This window comes from Gobio gobio (genome assembly GCF_949357685.1).
Source record: "Gobio gobio genome assembly, chromosome: 25".
NCBI lineage: Eukaryota > Metazoa > Chordata > Actinopteri > Cypriniformes > Gobionidae > Gobio > Gobio gobio.
Window position 1 is genome coordinate 25,699,423 of NC_137121.1, and position 23,025 is coordinate 25,722,447.

At 38.6% G+C, this 23,025-nt stretch overlaps 1 protein-coding gene across 1 annotated transcript; it reads left to right on the top strand.

The window, feature by feature from the left end:
• The first annotated feature begins 814 nt into the window (after positions 1 to 814).
• Positions 815 to 21,662, top strand: scamp5a (secretory carrier membrane protein 5a). The gene is made up of 8 exons (XM_079809290.1): positions 815 to 1,073; positions 10,025 to 10,085; positions 10,249 to 10,368; positions 11,163 to 11,319; positions 11,414 to 11,515; positions 16,046 to 16,163; positions 18,099 to 19,490; positions 20,141 to 21,662. Exons 2-7 carry the CDS (start codon positions 10,079 to 10,081, stop codon positions 18,288 to 18,290), a joined length of 696 nt encoding a protein of 231 aa, XP_079665416.1. The 5' UTR covers positions 815 to 1,073; positions 10,025 to 10,078; the 3' UTR covers positions 18,291 to 19,490; positions 20,141 to 21,662.
• The last annotated feature ends 1,363 nt before the right edge of the window (positions 21,663 to 23,025 follow it).

Here is a 23,025-nt window from a genome sequence, read left to right on the forward strand (position 1 = left end):
ATGAACTGGAGCGTGTCTCATAAATAAACCGAAACACAGTGTATAGGCTACTTCTCACAGACATGAGAGAGATGTGAAATGAGAAAGCTTGAAATGTCCTCTTTTAAACGATTACGAAACAATTCGGAACGAAAAGAAAGCAAAGCGCACTGTTGTGTTCATGTCACGTGAGCAGCTCATGACTGGCGGTTCTGTTCAGATGCTGTGAGCTCCATCACTGCGTGTGCTGTGAGTTTAACCTGCATTTTTAGACTAATCCTGACTACAGAGTATTTCATTTAAGCTGCATACATTTTGTTCTTGCTCTGATGTTAAATGTGTAGCCATATATGCTATATTTGAGGATTGTGTGTATCAGATAGTTTGCAAAATCAAATGATTCTGACAGTTTTTGCCATTGAAATGACTGGGGGAAAAAGTGTCCCAATCAACCTGAATTCACCCCATACTATGCTAGTGCACTTTCTTTTATAAATTTGAATTTCCGGAAAAAGTGGCTGGTAAAAAATATAAGTGGCTGGTAAAATTTCCCACCCTGGTTGTGACAATAACATCTGTATGTGCAAATGTAGTACATATATTATATGTTTATATGTATACAGTATGTGTGTGTGTGTGTGTGTTCGCGTGTATCATATACTTTATACATTTATCACCGTTGGTTTACTCATAACGAATGTTATTACTTAGGCTATGTAATATGTATAGGCTTACTGTATAAATTTACTTTGCTTCAGTACCGTGGAGAGCGGCCACACTTTTGAAGAGCGAGTGAAGGAATGAAGTATCGCGAGTGTAGATACTTCTCACACACACACACACGAGCTGATGTATTCAGCATCACACACACTCATCCCTCGCGGAACGGATGCTCGTCGACGTGCGTGCGTGTGAGTGTAGGAGTACCGTGACGTGATTGTTTTCACTCCCATATTCCTAATATCATCTCAAAATATAACGGATTTGGAAAACGTCACCATCACAAGTGCATCGACCACTGAACGGAAAGCGGTTGAATAGATGCAACTGAGCGCGTGCTTAGGCAACATATTCTTGGGTGAACGCGCGAGAAGGTAGGAAGAAGAGAACGGTTTCCACCGATGCTTTTCGCTTTCTTACCCTTGTTCTGAACATCTATGTACTCCGAGCAGATGTATATGTCTTACGTGCCAGGGAAAAGCAGAAAAGGGTGCAGTCTTAGCTTGCACTGTTGAATAAAACACCTCCCCGCGCAGCTCCATCTTTTCCCTTGAAGGGCGCTGTGCTCGACCTCTTTACCGCTCTGAAATGAATGAAAAGGTTTTTGCAAAATATTCACTTGCTCTGGTTTTCTCCTTCAATTCTTTGCTTGCGTTTTATAACAACACTTCCCATTTGGATTTTTGAAATATAACGTTAGGACGTCGTTTCATATCTGTGTACCACCCCCGCGACATGCCCTTCACTTTGCAACCGGGTTTGGCATGAATCGAGCGAGAAAAGCTACCAGTGTTTGGTTGATAATAATCGCTACAAATATGATATGATGATAATAATAGCTACGAATAAATGGTACACAATGATCTCGAATATTAGGTTCAAAATAAAGTCGCTACAACGTTTGTTGACATTCGCTACAAATACGGCGTATTATAATAAGCGCTACGAAACGATTCTTTTATGTTCGAATCGTTCTACTACCTCTAATCCTGTCTTCTTGACAGCTGTATGGAGTCAGATAAAGGATGATTCAGTTAGCAGGCCTCATAAACCTAGCCTGGGAAAACCCAGACAACTTCCGGCAAATTTAGATTTGCTCTGCAAGTAGTCTGGCAAAGAGCCCATTCAAACCCATTTCTTATGCTGCCTTCACGTGCTATTAGAAATGTCCTAATTCCCACTTTAGAAGTCGTGATTACGAGCTTGTTGCATTCAAGTGCTTTGTTGTCGGAGTGAACAGGAATCATGGTGGACACCAGGTTATTCTTGCCTATTTATTGGGAAAGTCTTATTAAAACCATCATCATTTGTAGTCTCCATGCACCGACAACCATAAACATTCCACATAGTCCGCTTTCTGCTGATTCTGTAATTTCAGTCAAATGCAGGCTATTTTCGCTGTGTACCAAACATACAATACACTTCATATGATTACTCACATGTAAATATGTACTACGTTAATGTCAAGACAAGATGACCAAGCTGTTTTGGACCTGCCACAGCAGTCCAGTTCTCCCCGCCACCATGTTTAAAGCTTATGACACGCCCATCTGGGGAATTGGGGTATCAAAATTATTTCCGAATTTCCCAGTGGTAAACACATCAGAGGGCGTTCATGTGCAATTTTTACCTAGGAAACTCGTATTTACGATAATTCCGATAGCACGTGAAGGCAGCATAAAAGCCCCAGAAATCGAGGCACCAATCAGAAACGTTGAGGCGGGCTTTACACGATGACGACAGCGCAGCGACAATGAAGCAGATTCTGTACACTGACTACAAAGATGGATGCAGCAGTGGAACATCACTATCAGCTATCGCGGCTGTTTTAAGCGATTTAAACTTTTCCATTCCGTTAAAACCAGAGCAAAGAACAACACAAGAAGCCTTCATATCTAAAAAAGATGTTATCGCTGTCTTACCGACTGGACTCGGCAAAAGTCTGCTTGTCTTAGCGAGAGCCCTCTGGTAGTGTTAATGTTTCACAAAATATAGTTTTAAGTCCTTTTCAGGCGAGAATGTAGTTGTTTTTAAAGCCAAAATCTGTGGTTTATTTATAAAGAGAGCGCCTTTTTGAAAATTTGATCTGCCGTTTTTGGAGTTGTGAGCTCCAGTGGACCAGCGGCGCTCAATTGCTCAACCCCACCGAGAGGCGCCTTTCCTCGGCCATTCCTTCTGCCGTCTGCCGCTGGCTCTGATGTGAAGATATGATTCGTCTTGTGTAGATCTAACGGCTGATCTTTGCTCTCATTAATCTATAATGTGTTCCCTGACAGATCGTTTTGTCTGAGGGCAAAGTGAAGTTTCAAAACTTTATATTTGTAAGCTATTAAACTTTACCGTTGTAGTCTCCTAGCGCTGACTTTCTTTGACTGAATTGCTTTATGTATTGTATAGCTTCTAATACCTTTTACTTATACTTTTAAAATGGATATTGATCACGCATTAAACTAACATTTAACAAAAAGAGACTGGGTTTTGTCATATCTCATTGTATTACAGTGATAATCATAGGCGGTAACACTTTACAATAACAGTACATGAATAATCATGTATTAATACATGAATTAATAGTTTATTAAATATGAACTCATGATTAGTGAAGATATGAACTAATCATGAACAGATGAGGAGCTATCATGAACTAAGACAGGAGTCATAATGATTCATGCATGAATAACAGCAGCATTAATACATGTTAGTACATGTTTGATAATTAATGCATGAATTAACATGTATGGTTAAACTAAATCAAACAGGCTCCTTAAGAATAAATAAGAAGTACTCTGACTTTGAATTAAACATGTGATTTAATACTGTCATAATTTAAACTGTAATAGCCTATTATAATCTGCCATCTGCAGCTTTGTGATTTTTAGCCATTTTTGTGAGCAATTAAATACACACATTTGTCTAATCAAACGTGGAAAATAGACTAATAACTATCACTAATTATTTTAATTTGATATAAACCGTTTTCAGATTTTTATAGTTCAATTAGGCTACGTTTAGTCACAGCTAGTTTTCTTCCCGGAACTACAGTATGTAGGGTTTGTTTCTGGTGGGACACTCATTAGTGGCGCTCTCGGTGCTCCTAGCGCGTTAGTTGTGTTCCCTCGGTATTGCTGGTATTTTCATCAAATAATATATGTCGACTGCTTTGGTTAACCGAAATAATAATTTAAGACATGTTTGTATGATTGTTGTATAGGGATATTTCTGGAGGTGCGTACTTTAATTAACTGTATTTTTTAATTGTTTAAATGTAACTTATATGCTTCGATTAGCATTAGCCGGTGGATGTGCCCTGTTTTACATGTAAACATGCCTTATGCGTGTCTTTACAGGTATGTTTGGGCTTTCTTTTAAGTCCATATATGTTTAATTATATAAATATAAGTAAAATAACTAGCCTACAAATACTTTTTATCTTTGTTGTTTTTTTGTACCAAGGGTGTAAAGGAATAAGGATTCTTAGTGTATATGTTTATTCATTTTGTAATGAATGAATTGTTAGTGCATCATTGTGTCATGACTTTACTTGAGGGGGCACATCATGATTAATTCATTATTAGCTAACCATACACTAACATCAACTCATGGCTTGTTAATGTATGACTATGTCATGACTTTACTTGAGGAGGCACATCATGATTAATTCATTATTAACTAACCATACACTAACATCAACTCATGGCTTGTTAATGCATCATTGTGTCATGACTTTACTTGAGGGGGCACATCATGATTCATTCACTGTTAACTACTTCAAAATTAAAACTTATCAAAACTTATCAAATTCAGCTCATGATTTATCATAAACTTACTATCAAATACACATGTAACTAGTATTCAGCCCAGTTAAGAGAATGGAGGTACAGTATCATCACAGCCTGTGTCTGGGTGGAGAGAGAACTGTACGGATCCCAGCAGACGATCCCTCACTTCACTGCATGTTTCCTGTTTGGTTATTTTTTGGTAACTGATTTCTCAGGAACTGTTATAAGTCACGATAGGTTTAGTTTGAAGGGAAAGAGAATATCACAAAACAGACTGAGACCTTTTGAGATAAAATATAGCAGATTTAGTATTTTCTATGTTTGATAAGTACTAACATGTATTAATGCTGCTGTTATTCATGCATGAATCATTATGACTCCTGTCTTAGTTCATGATAGCTCCTCATCTGTTCATGATTAGTTCATATCTTCACTAATCATGAGTTCATGTTGAATTAACTATTAATTCATGTATTAATACATGATTATTCATGTACTGTTATTGTAAAGTGTTACCATCATAAGCTATATTATGCACACATGATATTACATGTTTTTATGTTTTAATGTAAACGAAAAGAGGCCGGGTTTTTTAAATATTTCGTTTTGTTATATACATGCATTGAAGATAATATGCATTGCCTTCACTACATTTGTGTGGCTATAATATGTTTAATATTAACTATCACCGTCATCGGGAGTTCATTCTCCGGAGTCAAACTTGGTAAGTCACGGACGCAAGTTAGAAGTTCGCGTACAAAATATGTCATAAAACACCACTGCCTCATTTCATAAAAAAAAACAAAACTTAAACATATTAGCCACACACATGTGGTTCAGGCAACGGGTAGTTAGGCCTACGTTCATTATCTTATATATTTATAATAAAACGAAGTATAAAACACCCTGCCTCTTTTCGTTTACATTTTAAAAATATTTAAACATTAATATGTGGTTTAGGTAAGGTGACCAGATTTCTGAAATGGAAACCGGGGACATTTCCTATTTGAGAACACAAGTACAGACAAGAACGCATATTGAGAAACGGCCAGATGTTTCTCCGTCGCTCTGCATACGTCATCTCCCTCATCGCTCTGATTGGTTTTGAGCGACGCTCGTTGGTGACGCCCCTTTGGAAATGATTTGTCTATGAAGCTTTGCCAGACCACAACTCAGTTACTACTGAGAATGGTCTGGTTTTAACCAGGCTATCATAAACCTGTATTCCCGATCTCTTCCAAAGATTAAATCAGAGTTCATTTTAATAACAATCAACAGCTACAATGTGACAATCACTATGTATGTTCGGAAAAACATCTGACATTACTCAGAATTTAACAATATTACACATTTATTTTAGCTTCATGTGAATAATATTTTTTTTTTTTATATCAATCAGAATTTGGAATATTAATTGTATTTGTAATCAAGCTATTCAGTCGCCATGACATCAGTTTGTCAGGGATTTTTTTTTTTAGGATTTGGAAAATAATTTGTGTTGTCAACACTAAGAGATATTTACATTTTGTTGAACAAACACAAAGTAATTAGCTTGACGTCGTCATACTCAATTCTAGTCAGAATATGAGTCTGAGACCGCTCCGTTGGGCTGTGATTATGGGGCGTGTTTCAACCGAACCAGGAAAGACCTCAATTGGATAGACCTACAACCAATCAGAGCAACGGAGCGACGCATAACATTAGTTGTCAAATGTCAACAGAACTCAACTGCACTGTGTTGCCATGTCCGCGGGTTGAAGCGACCCCAATTATGTGATATACAGACCCAGGAATGCGATTTTTAGCTGCCAGCCCTGCCAAAATAACACATATTTTACCCCCCAAATGCCTTTTTTTTCCCGGAGAACCCCCCCTAGAAAGCTATTGGGCTTGTTTTTGGCTAGTTTTGAGGAACGTTAGCAATTGGGCGGGTTTTGTTGTAAAAACTTGGCAACCCTGTCTGCACGCACGCTGGAATAAGTAGCCTAACGTTAGAAGAACAAGATTAGTGTAAACGATCTTTGCCGGTGTTGTAAAAAAATAATTTAAGGATACACAGAGTACTTACCAACACGATCATCATTTCTGAGAGAAATAGTAAAGGTGAAAGCATACGAACAAGTTCTCCATTTAGGATTAGAACAAATTCAACCCATGCGCCTTTGATGACGTAGATGATTACGTTACTGTTGATCATCTGTCCATCATCGTCTAAAGCCCGCCCTGACAATTTCATTGGTCCGAACAGTTTCTGTTCGGGTATAATTACTTCTCTACCGATCAATTCCAGACCGAACTGCCCGAGTAAAAATGTTGTGGGCGGGGCTAAGTTCGGCTGGCATCCAGGCTACAAAGTAATACCTCAAAAATAATTTTGAAGCCGCTGTGTTTTTTAAAAGCATAACTTATTAACAAGTTGCTGTATTATAGAAAATGGACTTTAATCTGAAATTAATGTGCATGTAAACATGGTCAGTGTTACAGGCTGCTTAAAGGGATAGTCACCCAAAAATGAAAATGACCCCATGATTTACTCACCCTCAAGCCATCCTAGGTGTATATGACATTCTTCTTTCAGACGAACACAATCGGAGTTATTTTAAGTAATGTCCTGGCTCTTCCGAGCTTTATAATGGAAGTGAATGGGGGTCGAGATTTTGAAGCCCAAAAAAGTGCATCTATCCATCATAAAAGTAATTTACACAGCTCCAGGGGGGATTCTCAAGTGAATCGATGCGTTTGTGTAAGAAAAATATCCATATTTAAAACTTTTATAAACTAAAATAAATAACTAGCCTCTGACAGACGGCCGTACGCATCGGTTTACGGCGAAAGAGTGACCTCTGACCTGACACGTGACGTATTGATGAACGCAGAAGCGCAGAGGATAGAGCTGAACAAGACAACGGTCACGAATTAGTCTAAAACGAGAATTTTTAAAGAGAAATGAGCTGCGGACAGCACGGATGCAGACTACTTGTATTTATACTACTGAAAGTGTATGCTGGGGTCTGCCCGGCGGACGACATGTTCCACACATGCGCAGTAGATCGGCTCAAACAGTAAACAAACATGGCACGTCTGGCTGTCTTTATATTGTTTTAACGATGGATCGTAGAGGTGCGGGTAGCGTCGGACTTCACACAGCCTCTCTTCAAATTTGACGTCCATGTTGTCCACTAAATGTAAACGTTGTCCATTGACGTCCATGTTGTCCACTAAATGTAAACGTTGTCCACTGACGTCCACGTTGTCCACTACTAAACGTTGTCCACTGACGTCCATGTTGTCCACTAAACGTCGTCCGCTGACGTCCATGTTGTCCACTAAACGTTGTCCGCTGACGTCCATGTTGTCCACTAAACGTTGTCCACTGACGTCCACGTTGTCCGCTAAACGTTGTCCACTGACGTCCATGTTGTCCACTAAACGTTGTCCACTAAACGTTGTTCACTGACGTCCATGTTGTCCACTAAACGTTGTCCGCTGACGTCCATGTTGTCCACTACTAAACGTTGTCCACTGACGTCCATGTTGTCCACTAAACGTCGTCCGCTGACGTCCATGTTGTCCACTAAACGTTGTCCGCTGACGTCCATGTTGTCCACTAAACGTTGTCCACTGACGTCCACGTTGTCCACTACTAAACGTTGTCCACTGACGTCCATGTTGTCCACTAAACGTCGTCCGCTGACGTCCATGTTGTCCACTAAACGTTGTCCGCTGACGTCCATGTTGTCCACTAAACGTTGTCCACTGACGTCCACGTTGTCCACTACTAAACGTTGTCCACTGACGTCCATGTTGTCCACTAAACGTCGTCCGCTGACGTCCATGTTGTCCACTAAACGTCGTCCGCTGACGTCCATGTTGTCCACTAAACGTTGTCCGCTGACGTCCATGTTGTCCACTAAACGTTGTCCACTGACGTCCACGTTGTCCGCTAAACGTTGTCCACTGACGTCCATGTTGTCCACTAAACGTTGTTCACTGACGTCCATGTTGTCCACTAAACGTTGTCCGCTGACGTCCATGTTGTCCACTACTAAACGTTGTCCACTGACGTCCATGTTGTCCACTAAACGTCGTCCGCTGACGTCCATGTTGTCCACTAAACGTTGTCCGCTGACGTCCATGTTGTCCACTAAACGTTGTCCACTGACGTCCACGTTGTCCACTACTAAACGTTGTCCACTGACGTCCATGTTGTCCACTAAACGTCGTCCGCTGACGTCCATGTTGTCCACTAAACGTTGTCCGCTGACGTCCATGTTGTCCACTAAACGTTGTCCACTGACGTCCACGTTGTCCACTACTAAACGTTGTCCACTGACGTCCATGTTGTCCACTAAACGTCGTCCGCTGACGTCCATGTTGTCCACTAAACGTTGTCCGCTGACGTCCATGTTGTCCACTAAACGTTGTCCACTGACGTCCACGTTGTCCGCTAAACGTTGTCCACTGACGTCCATGTTGTCCACTAAACGTTGTCCACTAAACGTTGTTCACTGACGTCCATGTTGTCCACTAAACGTTGTCCGCTGACGTCCATGTTGTCCACTTTACGTTGTTCACTGACGTCCATGTTGTCCACTAAACGTTGTCCACTAAACGTTGTCCACTGATGTCCATTGTGGCGAGGTGGACGAGCGAGAGACATGGGAGGAGCGAGCGAGACCGGTGTGCCTCGCAGGTGACGCTCATTCTCAATCACGCACACCGATCTTGTTCGCTCCTCCCATGTCTCTCGCTCGTCCACCTCGACACATCCATGTTGTCCACTAAATGTTGTCCACTGACGTCCATGCTGTCCACTCCATGGCAGGTGGGAGCTTTTAAGCTTTAAACTTTCCAGCGCCTGCGCAGTTGGTGCTTTTGTAGCCTAAAAAATGGGAGGCACACGGATATCCACAAAGAGCTTCCGCGTACAACCTCCGATGATTTTTACGTCATGTGGAATGCGGAAAGTATAACACTAGCTTCAGTCACCTTCCGTCTGCCGGAAGCTAGTTATTTTCTGTTGATAAAGTTTTAAATATGGATATTTTCCTTACAAAAACGCACCACTTCGCTTTAGAAGGCCATTATTAACCCCCCCGTTAGCCATGTGGAGCACTTTTATGATGAATGGATGCACTTTTTTGGGCTTCAAAATCTCGACCCCCATTCACTCCCATTATAAAGTTGGGAAGAGCAATGACCTTTTTTAATATAACCCTGATTGTGTTCGTCTGAAAGAATGTCATATACACCTAGGATGGTTTGAGGGTGAGTAAATCATGGGGTAATTTTCATTTTTGGGTGAACTATCCCTTTAAGGTTTATAGGTTTCATGTTTGTAATCCTGAATGAAATCATTCCTTGTTTACTAAAGTAATTCCATTTCTTTCTGGTGGTTTGTTTTTATTGTGCATAAAATTTTGATAAATATCAAAGAACAAGCTTTGCTTATACTGGAAAATGAGGTAGCAGCGTGTTGTATTATATATAAACGCTTCTTAAAGTAACGTGTGCATCTGTTGTGTCTGTAATGTGTGTTTTTACAGGTTTTTAGAAATTCAAATTTGACGTTGGTGCTCTGAAAGAAAACCAGAATCTCCATGGCAGGTGAGAGCTTTTAACTTTCTTAAACCAAACTGAATTGTTATCATATTCAAGTATTTACATGGTAGTGTAAGGCAGTTCAAAGAATAGCATGGTCCTACCAAAGCACATAGTACTGAACCAGGACTTAAGTTTTAAGCTTTAAATTGTTTTTTTCCCCCCACAGAAAACAATTTCCCTCCTCTTCCACGGTTCATTCCACTGAAACCATGTTTTTACCAAGACTTCAACGAGATCCCAGACCAGTGGCGATCAATGTGCAAACGAATGTATTACCTATGGATATGTACGTTCTTGTATTACTGCATATATTTTTGGAGTATCCTCTCTGCATGTATTTTTTTTTTGTTCATTACGGTGTGTGTACTGAGTAGATTGCAATCATGTGGCTTTATTTGCCATTACAATGTCTTTTGTTTTCACTGTAAACACTGAGAAACACCAGACACACGAAAACTTGTAGAGACTGGTTTTGTATTTTGATCTATCGGTCCACGGGTAAAAGCGTGGCGTGTCATATTACTCATGTTATTGTACAGTTTACCAGATAATCATATAGTATCACAAGCATTAGATTTGCTTTTGCCATGTAGGATGTTCACAAACTCCTTTTTTCATTAGCACACTAAATTGGAACTATTTTGAAATGTGTCTGGGAGTTAAGAAAGTAAGTGTTTGTTGAAATGCACATTTGTATTAGTATCTTAGTATTGTTAGCTTTGAACTTGGTTTACTTAGATATCAAATTTGAGTCATTGTGTGTCATAAATGTGCTCGGTTTTCTGGTATCTCCCCCGTTCCAATAGATGAAATTTTAGTTTTCCTTGTACTGTAGTCACCTACAACCCTAAAGTCAAATGCAGTATTATGTGTACATGATATACATTAGATGCACTTTGTAAGAGAATGCGATCATTTTTATTTTAAATGTAATTTTTAACTTTTAATTTAATTATATATGAAATTAACTTTTTCATTTGATTAATTTTTAAATATTAAATGGGCGATATAAGCTTGAGTTGTAGGGTCTTTCATCACATTTTTTAAGCCAATATTAAATTAACTTTTTTTCACTCGCAGTGAATAGTGCCACTCTAGCAGCAAACCTGATTGGCTGTCTAGCATGGATGTGCGGAGGGGGCGGGGCAACCAATTTTGGCCTGGCCATTCTGTGGCTGATACTGTTCACCCCGTGCTCATACGTGTGCTGGTTCAGGCCCATCTACAAAGCCTTCAAGTGAGTTCAGCTAATGTTTAAAGATGTTTTAAAGTAGTCTTTGAATTGTAATCATTGTGCATGACCCTAATGCAGTTCACTCTTTCTTTTGCAGGACAGACAGTTCTTTCAACTTCATGATGTTCTTTTTCGTCTTCATGGCGCAGGTGGTGATTAGTATCATTCAGGCTGTCGGAATCCCAGGATGGGGAGTTTGGTAAGAACAGCTCAAATGTAATCAGATAGATAGATCGAGGGCCCTATCATACACCCGGCGCAAAGTTGTTTTTTGCTAGTTTCAGCCTGAAGCAGTTCTCATTTTCACGTCCAACGCCATGTTGTTTAAAGTGCTATTTTAAAGTTTCCTAATTTAGTTGTGGAGGTCTCCAACAACAGGTTTACATGCATCAAAGGTCAAAAAACGGTTTCATTTTCTCATAATATTCATATGCACATCGCATTTTTCAATGATTCTTAAACGACTCGATGGATGGATCAGTCTCTTTAAATCCCTCCTTTCCATGAGCTACTCTGCTCTGATTGGTCAGAAGGCCCAGTCTATTGTGATTTGTCTACCGTGTACAGCTCAACTAGTTATTCAACCCGAACCTTGAGCAAGACGTGAGTTGGCCTGTTGCAATAATCAATATATCGATAAATCGCACAATATATGTACATGACCTCAATCCTTTTTGGTGATGCAATATATCGCCCGTTATGTTTACATGATAATGAATGTCACCAACATTTTACTCGATTGTGCTGTCATCTTGTATGTTTTCCGTGACGGAGGCGAAAGTGGTTCTCAGCCAGTTCCTTCATACACAGAGCGTTATCGACAGGTGAAAAAAAGCCGCCATTTTAGGCGTTATAGTGTTTTCCTGACAACTACTGACAGTTTGGAAGAAGCCCAAATGGACTCGATTTCAAAGCCGGAATCCCCTGTTCCGGGAAGCCGTTTCACAAGGGAAAATGTTTATTTACTATTTATTCAATTTTTTTATTTTTTTTGTTTAGGATAATATTTTTTTTACCCTTAATTTCCATGATCTAAAGAATTAAAAGGTTGTCATTTGAAAGTGTGTAGTCTACTGTCTACTGTTATATATTAGGATTATATATTCAGTGGCATAAAATACTCTTAAAATGACAATAATATTGTTAATCGCAATTATTTCTGGGACGATATATCGCGACACAAAAAGTAGTTATCGTGACAGGCCTAGACGTGAGACGTTTCTCAGTGATGCTACTTGAGGTACATTATGAGATGTTTCAACTGTAATTCTTTACCATCAGCATTAAAGGGATAGTTCACCCAAAAATGTCATCATTTACTCAAGTTGTTCCAAACCTGTATGAGTTTCTTTGTTCTGCTGAACACAAAAGAAGATATTTTGAAGAATGTTTGTAAAAAAGCAGATAGAGCAACCATTGACTACCATAATATTTTTTCCCTACTATGGTAGTCAATGGTTGCTTGGATCTGCTTGGTTACAAAGAGTGGACATACTGCTAACGCTTTTTCATTTCTTCTTCGCTGCTCTAAACAGTGGTTGCTTGTGGCAACACAGCACAACTTCCTGTGTTTGCAATGCAATCTGAGCAGCGAAGAAGAACTGCGCTGTGGTTAGGCAAAGCTCACGGTCATAACTAGGTCTTGTTTAAGAAAATGGTATTGGATCGGTACATGGGTTCAAGTACTCGCCGATACTGATGCCAGAAATTGTTTCTGGTATCTGTGATATTTCCGATACTAGTATCGGAATCGGAACAACTCTAGTTTTAGGTAATACTGCAGCCCACAGCTGATTTACAGTAGTATTTCAGTAAGACAGTAATAACATGAGTTAGCCGGTTAGCCAGACACCTACACAATATAAAACACAGTAAACACATTGTAGAGCACAGCGTCTTCTCGATAGGATGCTATCCAGTATCCGCTGCAGTGTTCGAGGCAATATGCTAATGTTTCGTCTTGACGCCACAACAAAATGGCTTGCGATTCGTTTGAAAAACGATTAATTTAATTGACTCAGTTGACTCTATTACTTTTGAGAGACAATAACTTTATATACGGTGCAATTTCAGATTTAAAACTTTGCAGGATGTTTTAATTCACTTAGAACTATGTTACACACTACATGACAGTACATTTTCAAAAAACCATAATAGGGCCACTTTAAATAGCAAATGGACTCGTGCCCATCTGTTCACCAATGGGCGTGCTGGTCTGAAAACGAGGTGTGTTCAGGCGCATTGATGGCGCGTTGCAATTTTGAGGAAATTAAAAACGACTGCGCCATTGACCAACAAAAACCTGGTCTAAAGTCAATATCGCAGTATTTTTTGTGTTATTTAAAGGGCGCATTGGTAATATGCGCACAACACGAGTACACTCTGATTATTACACACACAGGTGTACAGCAGCACACAAACATTGTTAAATATGAAAAATGAAAGGATTCCTCTCTGGAGAAGTGTTCAGTCTTTCAACTCGCAAATTCCACCATGTAAATAGTGAATCTGCCATGCCTGCCATGCAACTGGCTTTTAAAGGGAATGGGAGATGAGACTCTGATTGGTTTATTGAACGTTATGCCCAAAACACACCCATGACTCATTAAGATACTAGGCACAACCCTTTTGGACCATGTGCCTGGTGTGCCGACCATTTTTTCCATCATTAACCTAACAAAAGTACACCTAGACCATGCGCTTCAGACCATGCCCACAGATCGCAAATAGACAGACAGACAGACAGACAGACAGATGAATAGATAGACAAACAGACACATATACAGTGAGGAAAATAAGTATTTGAACACCCTGCTATTTTGCAAGTTCTCCCACTTCGAAATCATGGAGGGGTCTGAAATTGTCATCGTAGGTGCATGTCCACTGTGAGAGACATAATCAAAAAAAAAAAATTCCAGAAATCACAATATATGATTTTTTTTACTATTTATTTGTATGATACAGCTGCAAATAAGTATTTGAACACCTGAGAAAATCAATGTTAATATTTGGTACAGTAGCCTTTGTTTGCAATTACAGAGGTCAAACGTTTCCTGTAGTTTTTCACCAGGTTTGCACACACTGCAGGAGGGATTTTGGCCCACTCCTCCACACAGATCTTCTCTAGATCAGTCAGGTTTCTGGCCTGTTGCTGAGAAACACAGAGTTTGAGCTCCCTCCAAAGATTCTCTATTGGGTTTAGGTTTGGAGACTGGCTAGGCCACGCCAGAACCTTGATATGCTTCTTACAGAGCCACTCCTTGGTTATCCTGGCTGTGTGCTTCGGGTCATTGTCATGTTGGAAGACCCAGCCTCGACCCATCTTCAATGCTCTAACTGAGGGAAGGAGGTTGTTCCCCAAAATCTCGCAATACATGGCCCCGGTCATCCTCTCCTTAATACAGTGCAGTCGCCCTGTCCCATGTGCAGAAAAACACCCACAAAGCATGATGCTACCACCCCCATGCTTCACAGTAGGGATGGTGTTCTTGGGATGGTATTCATCATTCTTTTTCCTCCAAACACGTTTAGTGGAATTATGACCAAAAAGTTCTATTTTGGTCTCATCTGACCACATGACATTCTCCCATGACTCCTCTGGATCATCCAAATGGTCATTGGCAAACTTAAGACGGGCCTGGACATGTGCTGGTTTAAGCAGGGGAACCTTCCGTGCCATGCATGATTTCAAACCATGACGTCTTAGTGTATTACCAACAGTAACCTTGGAAACGGTGGTCCCAGCTCTTTTCAGGTCATTGACCAGCTCCTCCCGTGTAGTTCTGGGCTGATTTCTCACCTTTCTTAGGATCATTGAGACCCCACGAGGTGAGATCTTGCATGGAGCCCCAGTCCGAGGGAGATTGACAGTCATGTTTAACTTCTTCCATTTTCTAATGATTGCTCCAACAGTGGACCTTTTTTCACCAAGCTGCTTGGCAATTTCCCCGTAGCCCTTTCCAGCCTTGTAGAGGTGTACAATTTTGTCTCTAGTGTCTTTGGACAGCTCTTTGGTCTTGGCCATGTTAGTAGTTGGATTCTTACTGATTGTATGGGGTGGACAGGTGTCTTTATGCAGCTAACGACCTCAAACAGGTGCGTCTAATTTAGGATAATAAATGGAGTGGAGGTGGACTTTTTAAAGGCAGACTAACAGGTCTTTGAGGGTCAGAATTCTAGCTGATAGACAGGTGTTCAAATACTTATTTGCAGCTGTATCATACAAATAAATAGTTAAAAAATCATACATTGTGATTTCAGGAATTTTTTTTTTTTGATTATGTCTCACAGTGGACATGCACCTACGATGACAATTTCAGACCCCTCCATGATTTCTAAGTGGGAGAACTTGCAAAATAGCAGGGTGTTCAAATACTTATTTTCCTCACTGTATATACACATATATTTGTAGATAGAAAGAAAGAAAGAAAGAAAGAAAGAAAGAAAGAAAGAAAGAAAGAAAGAAAGAAAGAAAGAAAGAAAGAAAGAAAGAAAGAAAGAAAGAAAGAAAGAAAGAAAGCTGGGTCAGTTCCAGTTGAGTTACCCTATAGAAACTCAAATGACTCATATATACTCTTGCGTCATGTATTATTTTTAGCACACATATAGTATGGTCTGTTTAGAGTATATCAGGATGTTATGTAATATTCTGAATTTATACAATCTTTTCATGTACTGCACTTTCTAAGAAGCATGTTAATGAGGAGAATATCTCTTCTTTCTTTTACAGTGGCTGGCTGGCCACCATCACGTTTTTCAGCACTAATATCGGCTCTGCTGTTGTCATGCTGATTCCGACCATAATGTTCACTGTCGTGGCTGTTTTCTCCTTCATCGCCCTCACCAAGGTACCCGTTATTGTTCCTTCATCATTATTGTTTTGAATATAAAGAGATCTCATGATATTTCCTAAAGTTCAAGCAACTATTAAGTTATGCTGTGTGATGTCTTAACAATGTTAACAATATTGTTGTTTAATATAATTTTTTTTATCCTGCACAGAAGTTACTGCACTACACACCTAATTATCTTTTTTCTCCTGAGCAAAAACCCTCAGTAATCTCACCTTTTCTATTGAGTTTCTGAAGAGATGTGCTTTAATCTTTAAAAACATTAATTTAATAACAGTTTTCTTTAACAATTCTTGAAATTAATATCCATTTATACTGAATTTATAATATTGTGATGCCTAAATTCACTAAAACATTTTAAACATTTGATTTTAGTGTTTTATTTAATTATTTTAGACAAAATATTATAGAATAATATTTTTATTTTGTTATTAATATGTTTAATAAAATATCTGATATCTGCTTACTGGTTCAAAAAATAATTATTATTGGCTCACATAATTGATATGTTTAAAAACACTAATCATTTTGTAACAGTAATCTGTACAGTTTGTGAAATTAATATCCATTTTTTTTATACTGTACATTATAATATTGTGATGCTTAAATTAACTTTAAAACATTAAAAACCTCAGATTTTAGTGTTTTTTTTAAACTACTTAAGACAAATATTTTAAATATTTTCATGTATTATTATTATTATTTTTTTAAATATCTGCCCTTTATTGATTATTGGTTCTATGAAAATAATTGTTAGCTTGCATCACTACAATTTTAATATACCTAATTTTATAGCTCTATCCTCTGTACGCCTACTATTGTCTATTTTTTATTTATTTATTTTTTTACCTTTTTTTTTTTTAATGAATTTTAGGAAAGATTCTTAAGCAAAGTATATAGTTTGTAGCAAAGGGTTAAATCGAAGCAAGACTGTATATTAAACATCAAATATGTTCTGATTTGACTTTCACTTTTATGTATGACACACAAATAATTTTTCAAAAAACTTACACAATATCTGCGATTTACTTAAACCTACTAACATCCGTTGCCATGATTTTTGGAATGACTTATCGGGAGAGGAAAATCACGTTTAGTCGCATAACTTTGGTTAATGGAAACACGTTATTTCGCAATAGTTTTTTATCGACATTTAAAAAATATTGCTAAAGTTTTGCGCAAATCTGTAATGAATGCCCAGACTTTGGCCTGATCGCACCGCAGGAACTAGGAACAATTTTAGTTTTAGGAATGCCTTTTGGGGAACTAATTTAGCTCCTACTTCAGAGTAGGGTCTAACCCAGCACAATAGGAGCTACCAGTGACGTAAATGTGTACGCTGATTGGCCGAACACACATCAAATACCAGCACACAGTTTATAGCCTTTATATTTACTACAGAAACTCTACGCACATGGTAAACAGTGATAGATGGACCTCTCAACCTTCACGCTAAGTAGAAAATCTAAAGCAACTATGGACCAAGTGAAACATGATTATGTATTTCTGCTCAGCTAGCGACATTGGACATTAACCACACGGCAAACACTAATTTTTTCATATACTGTCTACTTTCTTTGTATAAAAGTTGTATCTAATAGACAGGGCTGTTAAACAGATCGTAACCTAATGAAGATGGAGAGTTCTCAGTGCCGTCAAAATAAAGGTCTGCCACGCTGTCAAAATAAAAGTCCCAAGAACAAGCACGCCTTACGTCACTTCAGAGTTGCGAATGCAACCAGGAAAACGTCCCTAGGGGAAGTTTTAGTTCTTGGCGTTCCTATAACTAACCTGTGCGAAAGCCCCTATCGTTTTATGTAGCCTATATGACAGACTTGTGCTACACAACTGTATTTTCCTTTTGAGCATATATCCCTAGTTCTGAGCTATAAAAGATCAACCTTCGAGCACTACAATTTTCTTCTGTCTTAGGTTCACAACTTCTACCGTGGCAGCGGAGGCAGCATGAGCAAGGCTCAGGAAGAATGGACCACCGGTGCTTGGAAGAACCCTCATGTCCAACAGGCAGCACAGCAGGCAGCCATGGGCGCTGCACAGGGGGCCATGCCGGGCCAACAACAGTACTCCGCTGCACCAACCTACAACTATGACGACCCAATGTAGATCCTTTTCAGCCAGAATGGGGGGAGGGGACAGAAACAGGATATTTAGGGAGTGCGTTCCAAAGGGATAAAGTCAGCGACTAGTTTGGGGGAGGGAGACAGGAAAGATACTACTGACCAATTTGAATTCAAACAGGTTCCCACCAGTACAACAATACATAAGCTTTTGCTTAAACTGTTTTAAAAGTGTGTGATAGTTTAAGGAGTTGCTTTTGGTATTTAGACCCCATAAATAGGATCGTATCAGTCTAGCCATGTGGTATTATGGCAGATTTAATTAACGGTTATGTAGTGTTTCTTCACTTAACGTATTTTAAACACTAGAGCACTAATAAGGAAACATTCCAAAACTCACTGTTTCTATAGTAAATAGATTCTCAGATGGTTGTCGGATTCGTCTGTGGTATTTGCAAGCCAGTTATATATTTTGGTGGGCTGTTAGTATTCAAAAACACATTTTGACTATGTAGTAGACACATCTTTACTCTCACGTCTTACGAATAAACGTAGGTTTTATGCACAGAGAGACGAAAAGATCAGCTTTCGTAAAATAAATTGACTGGTATTTACTTGATCTCACAGATGAAAAGCTATAAAGCTTATAAACATTACATTGTTTCTGTTGAGCGCTTTACATCAAGTGCAAGTACAAAGAGAGCTCGTTTTGTTTTGTCAAATCGTTTGTTTCATTTTCTTTGAAGGTGCAAAGGAAAGCCATATGTTTACGTTGTTTTAGTTGTTGAGTATTTTTTTTTTTTTAATATGTGCAGTTTTGTTTTACCTCAGGATTTAATCGTCTCATTTTTATGCTGATGTACTATAGGCGAGGTTCGACTAACGAAATCGATTGGGCGAAATATTTGTACATACACATGTTGTATGTCTGTACATTAGTTCAATTGAAATGCTCTCGAATAGATTAAATGTTTAATTTACTCTTAGCCACAGGCTTGTTATACAGTTCAATCCATTATGATCTAAATCTGATGCAGCGGCCGTTATCATTGATATCACAGAAATCATAACTGTTGTTTTGCAAATAATCCGAGACTGAATTTCAGTCATTTCTGGCTTCTTGGTGGTTTATTGTCCACTGGGTTAAAATCATCAACTAAAGCACATTATGAAGTAATATTGTCACAAGTACAATATGTTGTATCATATTAATTATTGATTACTCTTACAGGTTAAGTGATGTACAGTAGTACTTTGCATCTCCCCAAAATGATGTCCATTTGTGATGATTTTTCTTGACATTTCCTGAAAATATTTGCTCTATTACGCATCGACAAGCAATTTCTGTGTGAAATTCCTGATTTACATAAATTTAGTAGTGCTTTCAAAATGATTAATTGCATCTAACGTAAAAGTTTGTTTATATATATATATATATATATATAAACAAATTATATATACACCGATCAGGCATAACATTATGACCGTTATCACAGAGGAAGTGAATAACACTGATTATCGCATGCCAGTGGGTGAAATGGGGGAATAGAGATGGAAAGGATACACACACATATATATATATATACACATACACCAATCAGGGATAACATTATGAAGTGAATAACACTGATTATTGATGCACGTGGGGAGCGAAGGCCGAAAAACAGACGAGCTACTGTAGCTCAAATTTCTCAAGAAGTTAATGCTGGTTCTTCTAGAAAGGTGTCAGAATACACAGTGCATCGCAGTTTGTTGCGTATTGGCCTGCGTAGCCGCAGACCAGTCGGGGTGCCCATGCTGACCCCTGTCCATCGCCGAAAGCGCCAACAGTGGGCACATGAGCATCAGAACTGGACCACAGAGCAATGGAAGCTTCTTGAGCAATTTGAGCTACAGTAGTTCGTCTGTTTGATCGGACCACACAGGCCACCCCTTGGCCACCTAGGACCCTGTCACCGGATCACTGTTCCTTCCTTGGAAAGATAATATATAAATGTATATACATGCACAAACATATATTTGCAAACATTTATGTTAGTTTTATGTTAGATGCGATTGTGATTAATCGATTTGACAGCACTACAATTTAGAGATTGTTTAAAATCTTTCATACCTGAAATATTGTGGATTTATAATATATAGTAGAACATTTAGTTAGATTTGTTGTTCCAATTCCGAATTTACAGTCTGTCTATCTATGAGGAGCTGGTTAGTGATGTACATGGTTGACTGTATAACTGGGTCATAGTTTAAGGAGTATAAAGAAAAGAAAGAATGATGAAAATAATAGTGTACAGTATATGTAATATGTCTTCTCAATGTCTCTATCAAGGCTTGTAAAATACTTTTAATCATTTCATGAACTGTGAAACACAATACGCCCATGCCATGTGTGATATTATTAATGTATGTTTGGGGAGTTTTTCTATGTACTCTTTTGTTTATGTAAAGAAATTTTCGTTAATGTGTGTATTTGAGTGTTTTAAGCGTAACTGTTCCACTGTGTGATGCTTAGTACACAGTTGTGGGCCTTTTGGAAAGACAGGACTTCCTGTGCGACGCTTGGCTGATGTTTGTCCCTGATTGAAATCAATAGTCCTGTTGCGCCCTCTGGTGGACTGGATGTATATAACTTTACCTGTTTGTTTTCCGACAGTCACCTAAGAAAACATTGACAGGAGCAATATCGATATATGTCATGCATGATTTGATTACATCAACAAGAATGCTATTTTTCAGCCGCACCAGCAAAAGCTACAGTCACTGTCCTTTCCAAGACCCGCCATGTTCTTTTGTGCCCTGATCTTCATAGCTATGTATTCCAACAGTAGATAAAGCCTTGTTCATACTGTAAAGTTAAGTGAGTGGAAAGATGCCAGTAGTAACATAAAACAGATAGTTGTCTTTGTACAGTGAGTTGTGTGTGGTGCTTGGTCAATTTGTGAATTCAACCAAACCTCGTGCCATGTGTGTGTGTGTAGATGTTAATTATTTTGTCAAGCCTAAAGTGGAATGTATTGTTGACTTGGAGAGAAGAACTACAGTCTGGTACATTTTACAGGTTTCCATTTTTATTTTCTTATCTTTTTTATTTCCCCCCCTGAGTTTTAATGGTCAAACATTAAAATGATTTTGTATTAATATCAATTTAGCCATATTTTCTCCCTCAGCCACTATGTTTAGTGTACTTAATCTTAATTTGTATCGAATGCTATGCTAAACACCACATGTTAGCTTTCCTGAGAAAAACTATACTTACAAATCAAACAATCATGCAAACATGAAGCTCAATAGTTGTGATTTCTGAAGGTGGTTGTTTTTGAAGTTTGAGATGAATTTTTTATTTTTATTTTGGTTCAGTTTGTATTACTTTTATATTATTTTGTCTCTCCCTGATGGATAATAAACAGATGATGTTTATTCTGTGTCCGTCCAAGTTATTATAGTCAACTAAAAATAAAACCATTTTTATGCATCATTTCTCATTTTCATTTAGTTAAAACTGATGTACTGAAATAACTAAAAATATTGAAATAAAAAAGAATTAAAAATATAAACTATAATTTTATAATTTTATCTCAATAATAGTAAAATAACACTGAACCCTTAAAGGCCAACTGTGGGTGAGAGGAAGTGGAGGAAATGAGTGAAAAGTCTATAAAAAATTGGCCCGCCTCAAAAACACTTTGACTGTCTGCTTGTTTAGTTTTTTTTTGCTTTGGCAAAATGGTACTCTAACCAGTCATTTTGACTTGGGTTTTCTAAGTAACGAAGGCATAGCATGCAAATAGTTCAGATTACTTCATTGTTTTAAGTAAATTCAACAAATTATTGGACATTAGGTATAAGTTTACTAAAAAGTCTTAGTAAGGACAACTGTTGGATTTTACAGTGAAGACAGGCCGGGACATATGGAACAGTTCCTCCCCTTTTTTAATCAGCCAATAGCATTTTGTTTAAATCACAGCTCAGCCAGTCTGTAAAGCCACAGTTTCCTCCTAATCTCTAACCGTTTATCATCATAATCTCCTCCATATCGCACATGTGATCCGCTCTGTGCTATATCAAGTAGACTGTGTGCGCACTGCGGTGGTTCACATGACACTAACGTGAAACCAGACTTCATTCGCCCCAATGAACAGCATATTTACTGAATAATTTCCATTCCCTATATAGTGCACTATGTGCCATTCACCATGTAGAAAATAGTAAATGTGTGAAAAGTGACCGATTTCAGCCACAGCTTCAGCGTCTATTTATAATGTAGGGGCCGTGATGCTTCAGATTCTAGAGAGTGCTTGATTGGACAGAAAATGTGATGAGAAGCTGAAGTGCAGAATGAAGTCATCAAAATCATTGATCCATATTGGTGAAAGTGAGAGACTGTAAGTTTTGAATGCTTATATCTTCTAAATGTGATTTTTGTCATTGTTTTGGAGCACACTAGCTTATAGATAACAGTAAGCAGGGCTCGACATAAGCAATGGCCCGATGGCCCGGGGCGGGCCAGTGATTGGCCATCCGCAAAGGCAAAACAACGAGCCAACAATGACACAATCCAGCGTATGGTGAAGTTAATAAACACTGCTTACAATATCGTGAAGAGTGAGCTCCCCTTTACTGCCGAGAGAACGGTCGCTCTTCTCAAGAAGAATGGCGAAGACCGATGTAACGTTAACAGTTAGCATGTCGAAGGTAAGTTACTCAACTAGCTAGCTAATATATCACCGTAACTTTGCTAATAAATGATAGATCCAAAGTGTGAGTGCTTGACTTGTGTC